At 37.0% G+C, this 16,619-nt stretch overlaps 1 protein-coding gene across 3 annotated transcripts in view; it reads right to left on the bottom strand.

The window, feature by feature from the left end:
- Window positions 1–16,619, bottom strand: part of ppm1aa (protein phosphatase, Mg2+/Mn2+ dependent, 1Aa) — a 36,910-nt gene that overhangs the window by 6,154 nt on the left and 14,137 nt on the right. For 2 of the 3 annotated variants that reach the window (XM_082515829.1, XM_082515828.1), the window contains exons 4-5: window positions 15,553–15,664; window positions 15,375–15,432 (exon numbers count right to left, since the gene is read on the bottom strand). In XM_082515829.1, the coding sequence (XP_082371955.1) occupies window positions 15,375–15,432; window positions 15,553–15,664 (170 nt within the window). Of the gene's footprint in view, window positions 1–1,798; window positions 7,296–15,374; window positions 15,433–15,552; window positions 15,665–16,619 lie in introns of those variants that run through there. The other variant, XM_082515830.1, reaches the window with a different exon arrangement.

Here is a 16,619-nt window from a genome sequence, read left to right as displayed (position 1 = left end):
AGGGTGTGAGAGAGGTGGGTGCATGTCATCCCTGCCTGATATGATTGTTTGTACACACCAATCATTGAATCGCTGCGTCCAAGTGAGAAAAGCTTGTGTTCTCTGTGACAAACTGACCTCGGGCAACAAGAGCACTCACAGAAAGAGGAAATGGAGAAGGAAAGCATGGCGGGTGGGGGAGAAGCAGCGGGTTTGGAGAACAGATACCAAATATTGTAGACTGTGATAAAACAATACTCTATTTTCTCACTTTCCTTTCTGTGCTTAAATTACACAAAATTTTGCATTGAAATTTTTATACTGAGCAGCCCTGGGAAAAAAGAAGAAAAAGTCTGATTCTAGTGCACTCTGAAGCAAATTAACAAATGTGGAGCTCAGTGACCTCAGTGCAGAGACCATGCACACACAGTATGCAGTGCGCCCTACCACCCCCACCTCTTACTGCTGCGTCTGCATGGCTGCATTAGTCAAGCTCTGATGGGTTTTTCCGCCATGAGAAGCAGAGCATGACATGCGCTCAACAATGGCAGGCAGATGACGAGCCAGCTCCATTTGATGATGGCCTCTGTCGCAGCGGCCGCTTTTTTTGATGTGGAGGAATACAAGGGCAGCGTGATTCATTATGGGTGCACAGGTGGCCCGAGATCTAATGAGTCACATTTTGTGCAGTTCAAACGGCTCTCTGAGAGGAATGCACATGCTTAAAAACAAGTGCGTATCAGAGCTCTCGTTGCCACTTTTGCTGCAGAGGTATCAGCTGCTTTTCCTCATGTCGGGAGGACAGATTTCATTCTACAAATTTAAAAGGAGCACCACAATAAGCTTCTGCAACCCTACCAATAACCTGCAGTGTCTATTGCTGATATTTGGATTATACATCTGCTCCTAGTTTCTAGTTAAACCTTTAAACCTCCCAGCATTAAATTCTGCTTAAAAACATTTTAAAAATACAATCACTGAATAAACACGGTTTTTAATCAATCAGATTTCAGAGAACTGTGCATCACAGTTTTAAGTGTTTCTGCTGGCCTCTCTAATCAGTCTTGGTTATTAACACTGCCCCCCTCTGGCTAGTTGGCACTCTGACTAGGACATTGTTTTGCATTGTACTGTACTGTACTTTCTAAAGGATCTAATTTATCTATGGCACTGGAAAAGTCTAGAAATTAGAAATCATATTCTGTCTTTCTCATAACAATCATTTAGACAAAATATTAATAGTTCTTCCTTCTATGGATATTATTTGGGAAGCATGTTCTACCTTGTTTAAGCATGCTAGTCAATTCATCACAGGAGCCACAACAATCCAAATTGTGCCTGATCTATTAACTGCTTGCCACTGAGCACCATTTGAACGTTTGACCTTCTAGCACAGCTCCTGACATTATGTTGACATTTAAAGTAATCCCTCCCGCAGTTCTTAATCCCAGTTGTCGTGGACTGGCCTGGCCATTCTTTGAGATCAAGCCCCTCATAGTACATGCTGCTCTCACCACACCCCGGCAGAAAAGGCGTTGAGAAAGGAACAACTTTGACACTGCCAGTCTGCGACATCCTTGTGCTTCGGAGATCACAGCTCAAAGCATGTAGCAATACACAAACTGAGGCATTAAGTTGAATGTACACTGTCATTACACTTTGACAGAGCTAAGGATTAGATTTTCCTAAAATAAATAAATACCAGGCAATATTCAGAGAATCCAGATTAACAACACATACAGCTGTTGTGAAGGCATCTCACATCTGGATGAGGAAAACACTGGGTTTCATGGACACACAGAAAAAAGAAAAAAAATGATGAACTCATCTGATTTTCTTTTATTAAGCATGTTGTTCCCGATTTTTCCTGTAACCCTTCACTTTCACAGCTGAGACAGCTTTTAATAAAATGTTTGGCGTTACATAATCTAACTGCAGAGAACGTGTCATTCGGACAACAGGCCCCGACAGATAAAAGTGATTAAATGAGAGGTACAAGATGACAACCCATTTATTTAGTAATACATTCTGCAAACTAGAAATTTTATTCAAACTTCAAAGGCTAAAAAATGAAAGAAAGGAGGGAGGGAGATAGGTGGGGGGGGGGGGGGGGGATTTGAGTAGCAGGGAGAAAAAATGCATCTATTCACAAGCAAGGAATGCAATTTGTTCAATCGACAACACAAATAGAACAATTTCGTTCAGGGAGCAAAGCTTTTTTTTCCTTTTCTTTTTTTTTTTTAAACACATTTCTTTTTTTTCCCGCCATTCCTTTGGAGCTAGAACATAATACAAAATATACAGTTATTGAACTTTGTAAAATCACTCACAGAGGCCTCTGAGAAGCATTTGAATCAACACTGACAATACTTAACTACAGCACTCTAAAGCTATTCTTGAATGTAATCATAAATAGAGCAGACATTAATGTATGTATGCACATTTTGAATGCTTACGAGGTTACCATGTTAAAACACTTGCATTTGTTGAAAGTATGACATCATCTGCAGTGGAAATTAAATAAGCTTTCATGACACAGATTTGATACAGTAACATGGAGAGAAGAAAAACCAAACAAACCCGCAAAGGTTGAAAAGTTCTAACTGGTGACAACCTGGCAAAGTCACTTTGCTGATAGCTTAAGTACCTTAAAATGGACAGATTTCATTTTCTGAGAGTGTAATGTTAGCAGCATTACTTCTCCTCGTAGTGTTTTGTTGGACAAGTACTTTAGGGGGGCAATGTGAGTTTGGGTAAGGCAAATCGGTGAGCTTATTTATGAGCTGAGAAAAAAAAAAGAAAAGAGAGAGAAAAAAAAAGGTCGAAGCGAGGCTCAGCACGTCCTGTAAGGGGACGAATAAACCACCACCACTAAGGGTCACACAGTAAACGCCACAACTGAGGTACATAAATATGCACAAGAGGGCGCAAGCTTTTAAAATCTCTTCAGCTTCTGCCAGGTAATCCTCTGTACAAGAATATACAGGATGCATTCCAGGCAACGAAAGTAACTCTGTAAATAGCTCTATAATCTTTTTTTTTTTTAATACAATAACAATTTTCTAAAAAAAGAAGAAAACAAAAGCTGATTATATAGAGGATCAGTGCATATGACTCGTCATGTATAGTCACACTTATTTTCTCACACACCTCACATGTTTAAAACCCTGAACTCAATACAATTACAGATTTGAGCTAAGTGAGCATCACACAAGTGCACGAGAAGCTGAAATTACACGGGTGAGTGTTTGAGGGCATTGGCTGGGGTTGAGGGGGAGCTTTACAGGACAAGGCCGATAGTGTTCCTACTTACTAAAACAGGTTGTCTTTTCCAGTAGTTTCTTCAATCGTTACTCTTATTTGTTAACATCAGCACAATTCAGGCAAATACTGTACATGAGTATAACCTTATACCAATCAAACAGACCAGTGTTAAAGTAATGGGCTCTAGGGAAAAAAAAACAATAAGGAAAGGCTCTAATTAAAAGTAACTGCTGAACTAAAGACAAAAACACTTACTATTGAGATCACGAGGTATTTAAGGTAATGGAAAAATAAAAAACAATATATGCTTGGAATAATTTTTGTTCAGGTTTTGGGGGAAATAACAGGGGTGCAATGGAAATTTGCAATCACTGAAAACATGCACATGAGGACAAATTATAGACGGGCCACTCTTAGTATCTCACAACATTTCAGCTACAGCTATTCTGAATATTGAAAGGTGCATTTCTACTGTAGGAAGTGGATAACAAGCAAAATTTAAGGAAGGGCCACGACATTAGCTTTAAATTATTCATGTGAAAACACAGGGGCATGAGTTTTGTCAACTGTCTCAACATACAAAGAAAAATGTTTGTTCATCGCTAGGCTTGAAGAGAAAATTACCAAAGTTAGAAATACCTACCAGGATTGCAACAAGCAGTTGGGTGCTGACAGTTGTTAGGTAAGAGACACTTAGTGCACTTAAAAAAAATACAAGCTATGCAGAGCAAAATAAATAGCTTACAGATTAAATATGAGCTGCTCCACACAAAAAAAAAATAAAAAAAATAAAAATCAAATCCACTGAATAAATTGAAGTATTTTCAACTGAGTACAGCAGGTTTACAAGTATTACGGTATCATACTAGCAGAAATACAACTCTTAATTTTAAAACCAAAAAGATGGAAATGAAACATTTTTACTCTGCTGTTTGTCTTTTGTTGCAACTTGATTTTAATAAAGGGAAAGAACATTCAGTGAAACCACATCTTCATGCAAACACACAGATTTCCTACTTGAGTTAGCTGCCACTTCAGCAAATCTTTTGATGGTTGTCATACTTTTGTAGGATTACTGGTTAAAGGTACACTATGGAGTCTCTCAGTAAACGTACATTCAACACGTCTTAGCAAATTCATTTTTGCTTTAAGGCCTATCAAACTTTTTCATAAAATCATATTTTCCTAGGCTTCATTCCCTAAAATCATCATCTGGTTTTGGAGTATTTTAATGGTTCTTTGGCACTCTAAAAGGCCCTTCACATGTGCGACAGCATCACAGCTGCACTCGGATATTGTTGTTTGCACAATTCCCTACGCGACAGGCAAAATGCAGCGAAGGAAAACTTGCCTGTTCCACACGATAAAAACAAAACACAAAAAACCCCCCTGCAGAATTACAGGGTGTGCAGCGATCAGCGAAACACAAATTTCAGGCCATTCACTTGGCCACAAGCATAAACGAATGCAAATTTCTATGTGAAAGGGCCATTATGTCACATTACTATGACACCACTTGTTGATATACAAATTACTGCCCCCTGCAGTCAGCAAAAGTGCATTTCACATCACCTCAAGGACATTTCTTGCACTTTTTTTCCCTCTAAAGTGTGCACTTGCAGTGCAAGGACCTGCTTATAGATTTCTTTTCAACCAATGATCATAAACTCCACAGAGCACCTTTAAAAAGCAACCAACCAAAACTAAGAAAAATAAACTACAGTTAGTCCAATAAGTAAATATTTATAGCTAGTTTTACTTGTGAAGCGGGCTTTGTAAAACCTCGGGGTTCTTTGGCATTATTTGCCACATTAAGCACATTAGAAAGTAGCTTAGGATTATTATCAAAGTTAGTCTTTTTCCCACTCTTAATAATTAGCCAAATCTAAATGTACTGAAATGGTTAGGATTGTCATCATGATAAATCAAGGAGTATAAATTTAGTACATAATTACTTTGTATTTCATATATTTGGAACCATTCAGTATTAATCACAGGAACACCAAATGGATTAAATGGAAAACTTGGTCAAACACAAACATTTAACCAACCACCTGAAGACAAACAAGAAGAAAAAAAAAAATACCTAGCTCAAGCAATGATTTATTCCTTAAAAATTTAAGCTGAAAATATATACACACATACATAGGTTTCCAACAATGCAACACACACACACAAAATGCCAGAAAATAAATTTGAAATAAAACTATTTCTCTTCGAGAAATATATCAACTATGTGTGTTAAATACAGATTTATTCAGCGACTATCTTTACAGGGGAGTGGAGCGAGGGTGTTAACCCACAGATCTAACACAATAGCAGCAAACTGTATTGTGCTGTGCCTTGCAGTGTCGTGGTGAGAGTTTTTAACTGGAGAAGAAACTAATGGGAATAAAAAAGGTGCCGCACAACAAGAAAGCTTCGTTAGCAGATTTGTTCTTGTTCTGAATGCCCAAAAGAAAGCCTCGTAAGTTTTAGAGCCAGCAGTTTCTTCTATTTTCAAATTGCCAATGCAAAATTTTGTTCAGTGCTTAAACTGTTCACAACAAACAGATCTTAATCAGATGTAAAATGAAGAAGCTCAAACATATTTGCAACACATACAAAAACTGCATCTAATGGGGGGCTTGGCATAGGCTGACTAAAGCTGAAGGTGTAATTTAAAAAGAAAAGAAACAAATATGGCACCCACAGTGGTCACTGGTATTCATCTACATTTACAAATTGATATTTAAATATGACACGATGGGATGTGTAAACCTGAATAACCTCCAAACATTTCAACTGAATTACTAGTTTCATCTCAGGTTCTGATAGATACATTTTAAAATCAAACAGGGTAAGATGTAAACTCTGTTGTCCAATGGTGTTTGGAATTAGAAATAATGAAGCCTGTGTTGAGCTGATATGAAACACTGGCTGGGGAAAAAAGGGGGGGAGGGGGCTGAAAACAAGTAAGGGGAGAGCACTTCTTTTAAACTCCAGCCTAGTTTGACCAAAACACCATGCCAAATTGAAATCTGAGCTGCACATCCAAATCTGCATTTTACCAACACATGTGCACACAAACACCCAAGCACGCTTGCAAGTATCTACAGACAAACACGTTAACATGGGACCCATCAGATACCTCTCAAAATTGAAGAAAAATAAAATTCCACTTCATACTTGATTGAGAAACACCTTGCCATTATTATTTGAGCATGTACAGAAAACTACTTACAAAAGTAAAATATAATTAAAACAAAAACAAAAAAAAAGCACAGGGGAAAATAATTAGGACTCAAATGGTTTGATATAGAGCTTACTGTGCTGTCAACTATACAATTTACCCGTTTCTTAAAAGGAGCATAGACTAATTGGAGGAGGAGGAAAAAAAAGAAGAAAAAAAAAGAGAGAAATAAAAGCGCAGAGACATTGTGCCTGGAGGACAAGCGATAATATTCACTGAATAGACATTTGTTAGAATTCCAGAAGAGCAGGAAAAGGCAGATAGTGCATAAAAGGTTCTCTTTTTCCATTTCTTTCATTTTTTAACTTAAAATCAAGCTGCATTAAATACAGGCTGTTTGTACAGGACAATTGCACTTCACAAAAACAGAAATATACAAATACACACAAGGAAATGTGAATCAAATTAATTACAGCAAAAACAAAAAAAAAAACAGAAAGGGAAAAAAAAGGTGGGGGGAATCTTACTACTTAAGCCGATTATTTAACAAAATGGAAGAAAACTTTGTGGACTCACTTGTTATGGATTACTTTAGAGGAGAATATTTAGGTGGGTGAACATAAAGGGGAGACAAGACAGCGGGGATCCTGAACTCCAGAGTGGACCGGTGCTGCACTGTTCCAGGTTTGTGTGCATGCATCTCCTCTTCCTCCTCCGCCTCCCATGAAATTCCCTTCTTAGAAACCAAAAGCTCAGAGTGACGGAGAGTGACTGCTGAGCTGAGCTGCTGTGGGTCTTGAGAGGATGGTGGTTTGTAAACTCTATGCTGTGTTAGTGGTAGGAGGTTGTGTTACCACATGTCGTCTGTGGATGCAGAGTCCTTGATAAGAGAGGAGAGGACGGAAAAACCCTTCAGACTCTGGCTTTACATCCATCAGAACTCCATAAGACCAAGAGTGCATAGAGATATGTAAAAATTGATGCCAATATAATTACAGTGAAATAAAAGATATGTAAAAAGTATCAAGTACATAAAATAACAATATAAAATCTTCACAGAAAATTCATTACTGATATGGCTGACAAGTGTCATATCGTTAGCTTCATAGCATAATTGCCTAAGTCATTTGACTAAGTCAATGACTTAGGCACTTATGCTATGAAGCTAACGATATGTGATTTTGGTTTATAAGGCCAGCTTGTTGTCCTGTTGTTGTTATGGGTCAAGTTAAACTTCAACTGAGGAAGATTCACTTTACAACATCACAATACTGATGCAAATTATGGAACTTCTAAGAATCCTAATCAAAGTTTAAAACTAATCTAAAATCAAAGCTAGGACTTCATTTATGAATGTCTTCTTCGCTAATGGAAGTAACATCTGCCAAATTTAGTGAGCAACACTGCCATTAAACGAATCTCAATCATGAAAGATGATAAGCTCTAATGTTAGTTTCTACTCTGCTGGTTTTCCCATTTATCACAGGTGATGGCTATAGTGTAGCCTTCCACATTTTATACCACTAGCTCCATTTCTTATTTGCGATACGATTAAAACATTCTTCCACTATGCATTCATACAATATACCTTTGTCCCCCTTGCAGTATGTATGTGAGTGGCGTGGGCTGCAGCATTGCGCAATACACACAAGCCGCTGCGCTGCACCACATAATGAGTGCAACAAGTGTGGAAAGCTCTATGCATCTAAGATAAGAAACAAGGGCAGTCTGCTAAAACATCTACTGAAAGTACATAAGATACGAACGAAACACAGCACACTGACTGTGAGGATCAAAGTGTTTTGTAATGTAAAATGGGTTCGACATCCCTTAACTAAAGTGGGCCAGACCAGTGAAACTCCTCTTTCTATCAGTATAACAACATGTAACGCATTTAATCCCTGAGAAGTCTTAATATGAGGAAAAGAAGCGCACCTTCAACAGTAAGCTTCAGTTTTGCTACATAACAAATGTGTAAAATTACAGAAAAATGTATGCTAGCTCAGTGCCTAGACAGGAGATATTTCTACAGTAGGTAGTGAAAAGCAAATACTTTTCTGTCATTTAATTGTTTATCTATTACTTTGACAGAAAAGGCTTTAAAACTTATGAAAATACACTTGAGTTTAAAATCGATGCACTCCTTCACACTTTTCAAAAAAATCTCATTCAGTGGGTCAGATTAGAGACCATCTGGGCCCTATGTTTTGACACCCCTACTCTAGTGCCTAGTGTACTCTAGTGTGCCTGTGTTATGATTGCCCAATTGTATGGTTCAAATGTTTTCACTAAAATTAGTTAGAGCAACGGTCCCCAACCTTTTTTGCGCCACGGACCGGTTTATGTCCGACAATATTTTCACGGACCGGCCTTTAAGGTGTCGCGGAAAAATATAACAAAATAAAACTGGTACCGGTACCGAAAAAAAGAAGATTTATTCATAACACACGTGAAAAGACCCAGGAAAACTTAGTTAAAAGATAAAAACGATAACAAAGTAACGCTGAAAACCGATAAAAACCCTGAAAACCATACATTTCACACCTGAGCCTCAACTCTCGCAGCCCGGAACCAAACGACTCACGGACCGGTACCGGTCCGAGGCCCGGGGGTTGGGGACCGCCGAGTTAGAGTACAGGTAAAGTACTTGGTCACAATACCGATAAGAGTACCATTAAAATATTTATCCATTCACATTTCTGATATTGCAATATTTTAAGTAATCTACTACGAAAAACTAGAGTACTGCATTGCAGTTATGAAGCAGTCTGCCACTTCATAGATGAGTTTTTGTTGTTCCTAAACGCTCTCACTTTTTAATAATACGACTAATAGTTGATCGTGAATTATATAAGTAGGAAGAAGTTTCACAAACTGACTTGTTGTAACGATGTCATCCTATTACAGTACTACATTTGAATATAATGACCTCTTCAGAACGATCCATTAGGTTTTGCAAGGTCAAAGGGACCTTGAACTTTGAAAAAATCTAAATGTTTTTCTTTCACTTCAAGAGAAATCTGACCAAGTTCCTACAGGGGGGAAAAATATGTACAATACACACACTTTTGTTTATAACATGTAGAGATTTGATTTTTCTTTAAACTTTTATTTTTAAATGTTTAAACTTAAGGGTTAATTATTAGATTTTACACATTTCTTTATTGATATGATGCACTAAGAATATATTGTGACTACTGTATTAAATAAGTCTGTTATGCCGTTATATTTTTGTCAATATTACTAATGGCGGCTTTCTGATATGGTTTTATCTTAGCAAAACCACACAAAATTGGGTAATTATGTGAGCCATACAGAAATTTTTCTGAAAATGAGAAAAATGCCTCGAGTAGGGCTGGGCCATATTATACCGTTCACGGTAATACCGGTATAATGTTAGGCAACGATAGGAAAATGAAATATCGCGATAGAATATGAGTAAAACGCGCATGCGCAGTGCCTTTGTTTTCATACGCACATGGCCGATTGTTGAGTGAAACAGATGAACCAGAATTGGTTTGTAAAAATGGTGCAACTTCAGTGATGTGGAACTGGTTTGGTGTTTGTCCGTCAGATACACAACAAAGCACATTTTTTTGCAGAACATGCAAGCGGCCGTCGTTATTGTTGTATTTGTCGGACTAAGATGCTCTTAAATCTGGGAGTAATCTGGGTCCTAAACTCAGTACACTTCAGGTCAAACAAACACTGCAGCATCACTGAGAGTTAACTGTCTAAATTCTTTCATCTTTAATAAAACGATCAGCATTGCTGCTTTACCAGGTGTAACAATTCAGTTTAACTTCCAGGCATCCATGAAAACAAAATTTATTACATTTAACGGAGTTAGAAGTTAGCAGGAAGCTAGCGGAAGTTAGCTCGCTAGTTTCGCTAGTTACCTAAGCATGATATTGCATGTTCTGACTGAGAGATTTCTGAAAAAATTCAAACGTACAGCTCTGCTATCACTTCCAACATAAATGAAGACAGGAAACTAAACAGCAGTGACGTTTGTAGGGTTACTGAAGTTGGGCTAGCTGGTATATAATGATGTGCTACGTGATCGCTAGCGACACAGCTATGTTAGCATAACATAAACAGTGAAGCTGGAGGATGAACACTAAGGTTCCTCATGGTTAGAGACAAATGCAATCGCATGGCAGGATGCTGTAAACGGACCAAACGTCAGTCAGGAGAACAACTGAGATAATCCATCCACAATACAAGGCTAGTCATTAATATACTGCAACAACATGGGAATAGAGCAGCTGCCAGAGAATTCAACATTAATGAATCAATGGTACAGAAGTGGAGGAAGCAAGAAGAATGAGTTTAATAAAGTTTGATTTATCTAACTGCTTTGTTTAGCTCAATGTGCCTTATGGTCCAAAAAATACGTAATGCATACTACAGTTTAATGTTGCAAAGCACCTCTTTTTAACTTCAGTGGATATTATATATGGTTATGCTCAGGATATGTCAGCCCATTTCTACTGGAAATGCCTTTTGGTTAAACTTTCAGCAAGGAATTTGCATTTGCACTGTTACATTTTTATAAAGCTTTAATGTACATAAAAACCAGCTTCTTGTTTAAGTGAAAATTAATGGAAGGTTGTCTTTTTGCGCTAGTAATGTTGTGGAGTATTTTGTCTCACATCAATTATATCGTCAGTTATATCGTTATCGCAAATTTTCAAATGTATATCGTGATAAATATTTTTGGCCATATCGCCCTGCTCTAGCCTCGAGGATGCCAAAAGCAGTACAAGATGTCTCAAATTAGATTTCCCCTGCTATTTAAAATGCCATTATTATTATTATTACAGTTAGTGTTTACAAAAATTACCCACATGATCTAGCTCTGACATATAGCTCGTCTGCCATCATCCTCCCTGCTGTGCACCACAATATAGTAATAATAAAAAATAAATGAATAAATAAAACAAGTGCAGATTTGGATTCAAAGAAACTAACAGCAGTAGTTAAATGCGATAATTTCGTATCCGGATACAGTCATTAGCATTACAATAGAACATAGCTACCAGCTGACAGCTAAAAGTCCACATCAGCCTCCGATGACAATTTTGTAAAAAATAAAAAAAATAATAATAAAAAAAAAGAACATACTTCATCCACCTCCTTTGTGCCTTCCATGTTTTGCAAAGTACACTGCAAAACATACAAGAAAAAAGTTTCCACTAAAAGTTGGAAACACCAAACTTGTTTCATAACTTGAAGCACTGTTGAATACAACCAGGCTATGAAGGTACTTGAGGAAGAGATGCTAACAGCTCATAATTTGTGACCGAAAAGTAAACAAATGACTCAACCGTGCATCACTGGAGCACCCTCTAATTTGCACTCTATATGACGGGAAGAGCAAAATGATGGATGGAATTCACTGATTAGGGTTTCTCAATGGAAAAGCAGGGCTTTAAGAAGCTGACTAAAAAGCTCAACCAATTCAACTCAAGTCAATTATATGGCAATATTATTCAGCCTCCTAAAGGGTTTCAAGGTTAAGTTACTTTAGTTATTGTGCAAGTGTTAAGCAGTTTTGTTATTGCTTTTACTAACGATATCCATGGCAACTCATCTGCTAGTCATTTAAAACAAGAGAAAAATATTTGACTCATCAACTAGTCCACTTTAAATGGACAAAGGTAAACATTGCCCAAACAATTATTTCTCATGTATGTTAGGAACTACATGAAACTTTAATTCATAGTCCTATAAAACCACATTTCAAATGTGTCTTACATGTGTTGCACTTTGGAAACATCGACAGATAACATTTTTGAACTCGCAATTTCCAGTGTACACTGATAAAATAATAAAAATACACTATCTGAATTTGATGTGTATTTATGTAGTCATGCAAATCCTTGATGTTGCATAAAATTTTCATAAAAACCACCACATAGGGTGCGTCCTATGAGATATTTTTTATATATCTCCATTGTTGCACCATGATCCTGGATCCTGCTGCAACAATAAAAACACTCTTCTGTATTTTTTTTTCCTATATTGTCAAGGATATTATTACAAACTTCCTTACCATCCTTACTCTCTAACATGACTACTAGCAGGTTCAATTAAAAGGCCCTAATGGAACACTCAACTCCTCAAACTTTGTTATATTTTATTTTGCTATAGTTTATAATATTAGAATGTTCAATTGCAGATCTTAGTCTTCATAAAGGTTGACATCAAACAGTGAAAATTTTCAGTCAAATCATAGTTAGCCTGTATATGAAAAATTAAGAGACGGGATTTTTTTTTTTTGAGAGCTTCAAACTGATGGCTGTTGAACAAAAAAATAAATGTTTTAAAAAAAACACTGAATATTAGCAGTTTGGATCACGACCACAAGGATGACTTAAACAAAGAACATAAGCTACATGAGCTATAATAAAAAATCTCTCTAGATAAGAAATTTATCTAAAAAAAAAAAAAAAAAAAAAGTCAGTGTGAATATCAGAAACAAATTCAATACATGAAAGCATAAAAATAAAAAAATAAATCAGGAGGCTGTTTGCATGCAGTTAACTGATTGTCATCTTCAAGAAACTAGTTTGAGATTATTTGAGCTTTTTCACATGATACGTTATCTTGCTGGCTACACTACCGTCATTAAAGCGGTGGACATCAGTAAAAATGCTAAACTGGCTGTGGTGTTTAAACAATGCTCGGGTTCATCTTAAGGCACCCAAAAGGTGCCAAATAAATATCCCCAAACCATTATGTCAACAGCAGCAGCCTGAATCGTTGATACAAAGCAGGAGAGATCCCTGCTTTCGTGTTTTTTTAAAATTGCTGAATTCTCACCTACCATCTGATTATTGCAACATTGTTGCAGGAGAATCATCAGACCAGACAACGTTTTTGTCCAGTTTTGGTGAGCCTGTGTGAGTTAAAGCTTCAGTTACCCATTCTTAGCTGACTTGAGTGGCACATGGTGTGGTCTTTAGGTCTTCAACAGCAGTATGCGGTCATACTGCTGTTGAAAACCTGCGCCATGGTTTGAGGTGCCACCTTTGTCCTAAGTGGGGTTTTTTTTGAGTTGCTGTTACCTTCTTATCAGTTCATTCTCCTCTGATTTCTGGCATCGACAATGCATTTTCACCGAGAGAAACTGGTGCGCATATTTTCTCTCTGACCATTCTCTGTAAACTTTGAAGATGATTGTGTGGGAAGATGACAGTAGATCTGCAATTTCATAAATGCTCAGTTGCAGCCATGCGACTGATTAGACATTTACATTAACAGGTGTACCTAATAAAGTGGCTGACAGTGCATATTTTCCTTTAAGACATAATAAATTACCTTCCACGTAAGCCTATATGACTTTATTATATTTAGAAGTGTGAAATAATGTGTTATAGTTACTGCTGAAGTTTAGTATCACTGTATTTTTTCCCATCAGATTTGGCAGTGTCACAGTATGAACCTGGCACAGGTTTCCAAAGAGTCACTTAGTCCATAGGTTCATCATGTCTCTATTTTCTCACTGTTCTGTAGTGACAGAGGTTTATTCAGGTGCTAGCAGACCATTTTGCTACCAGCCAGCTAACCCTACCCAGCATGCCATTTGGCAGTGTAATTATGTAAATGTATAATCATTGTGTTATAAAATGATGGGGCAGTTAACCTGGTCCACTCTCAATCCATTCTATGCAGCACTCTTTATGACCAATCATATTAAATTTTGCAGTGCTACAGTAGTTTAGCTGCATCTCAACAATTGATCAGTATAGGCATACATGAAAAAAGACAAGATATTAAAATGGGTATAATTACAATTTTACAATCTATCAAACAAATCTAACAACACACAGCAACATTAGAGTTGCTTAACACAAGGAGTGACGGTCTTTGGAAGGCCAGGACAGACCTCAGATTTTATCTTCATCAACTTTGTCCCCCTTGGAACATTACTGGCGGTATCCCTTGTTTCTCTTCTCTGAAATGACTGGTTTCTGTCATATTTCAGGCCTATTTCTAAAATGATGTGGAACCTGTTCTAATGATTGTTAAACCACATCTTTATCGATAAATATTGAGGTGCGAAAACTCGTAATTGAGGGTACCCGGGGGGTGGGGGGTAATTTTGTAAATAATCTAAGTTAACTTCACATCTTCCTCCCTGAGTTTTGAATACATCTGTATACAACTGCAATGATAACAAGTTGTGAAGATCTTAAAGTGCAAATAGCACCAAAGGTGATCTATTCCCTTAAAAAAAAGCTTGAACGAACAAAGTGTAGAATGTCACTTTAAGTTGACTGTAACAGTTTCTAAGAAGCCTAGTGCCCTCTGAACACAGAAATCTTTGTGTAAACTGGTTGGAAAAACAAATCTCAATTTAATCAATTAGCAAAAGTGAGTCAAAAGGTTTGAGGGTTGGGTTTTTTTGAAGAAATTACCAGTGAAAGTAAATTAAGTAATTAAAAAACCTTCCTTACACAAACATGAAATACAGGAACCAGAGGACAAGTTTTACTGTCAAGGACAAGATGATGTGCACTAATACGTGTAGCTGACTCAATGAGCCTATTTGATAAAAGGCACAATATCTGAGTGGACAGGGGCAAAAGCTGTCCTGTTTGTATGAAAAGGACTTATGAGGAATGTTCATTTTGAATCAGTTTGAAGAGGACCATTTTTATGCCACACTTATTAGTGACTTCTTTTTTAGTTCAGTTGCATTAATTGGTGAAATTAGCTCATGGTTTTAGTTAAGATAAACATTGATGACAATTGTCTGAACTGCTTGAGTCAATCCATATTTTTTTCTCCCCTGACTGCATTTTGAAAAAGATCTCTTGGCAATATCATTGTTTTACCTTTCTGAATATTTATAGCATGCATGGGATTAGTACAAGTGTGCTTAAAGAAAACAAAAGCATGCATACTTCAAAGAAAGCACATCTGCAGGAAGTTAAAGCAAAATACTTACTGTGTCATCACTTCGATACGGGATAAGTTTGTTGTACACTGCTTCAATAACACTTCGTCTGAGGGGGAAGGCAAAAAAAAAATCAATGCTAGTTTTCATTCAAAATGAAAAAATATATACATATGACACCCAGTGTCACAATAGCATAGTTTCCATTCTAACCACAAATATCACTTACTTGCTCGCCAGCTCCCCACCAGGAGGAAGGTTAGGGATGCTCTCAGATGCTAACGTCCGCATCACATGGACCAAATCCGGGACACCTTCATCCCCATGCTTTTTGATTATCTCTGTTGGAAAACACAATTTGATTAGATTACAGCTCTGTTTAAACAACACCAGAATACTTCTAAAAATACACAATTGATATGAGCAATTAAAATATTATATATCCATGTGTACAAGGAGGATAACAAACTAACAAGATTAATATTGTCCAATTTAGACCAAATCACAGCTGTTTAAGTGTGAATATATGTAAAATAAAAGCTTTGTCATAGTAATACTTCTTCCCTGATGTAACACAGAGGCCACAAAACGGTCATCCCAACTAAATAAAATATTGCTAACTTTGATGCTTATTTTTAATAGTAAGCGTAGAAAAAAATTTAATAAGCCTACTTTCATCTATTACATTCAGCCTAAGCTTTGCACAAAATATAAATATAATATAATATAAATTATGTTTGTCTCTGCCTTCTGCTGTTAATGACATTACTAGGGTATCAACCACAAAAGACAATCATCTTTTATTATTACTGGCCCTGGACTTTATGAGCATCTTATAGGAATTCACAGTCAATTTTGTTTAAGGAGCAAATGTAACAGCTATGTAAGTAACTCTTCAGAAATACAAAGTTACGTCATGTTAAGATATACAGTGGGGCAAAAAAGTATTTAGTCAGCCACCGATTGTGCAAGTTCCCCCACCTAAAATGATGACAGAGGTCAGTAATTTGCACCAGAGGTACACTTCAACTGTGAGAGACAGAATGTGAAAAAAAAAAAAATCCATGAATCCACATGGTAGGATTTGTAAAGAATTTATTCGTAAATCAGGGTGGAAAATAAGTATTTGGTCAATAACAAAAATACAACTCAATACTTTGTAACATAACCTTTGTTGGCAATAACAGAGGTCAAACGTTTACTATAGGTCTTTACCAGGTTTGCACACACAGTAGCTGGTATTTTGGCCCATTCCTCCATGCAGATCTTCTCGAGAGCAGTGATGTTTTGGGGCTG

Source organism: Aulonocara stuartgranti (assembly GCF_965226115.1).
Source record: "Aulonocara stuartgranti genome assembly, chromosome: 19".
Classification (NCBI taxonomy): Eukaryota; Metazoa; Chordata; class Actinopteri; order Cichliformes; family Cichlidae; genus Aulonocara; species Aulonocara stuartgranti.
Note: the sequence above shows the minus strand (reverse complement) of the source record. Positions and strands in the feature narration are given on the sequence as shown.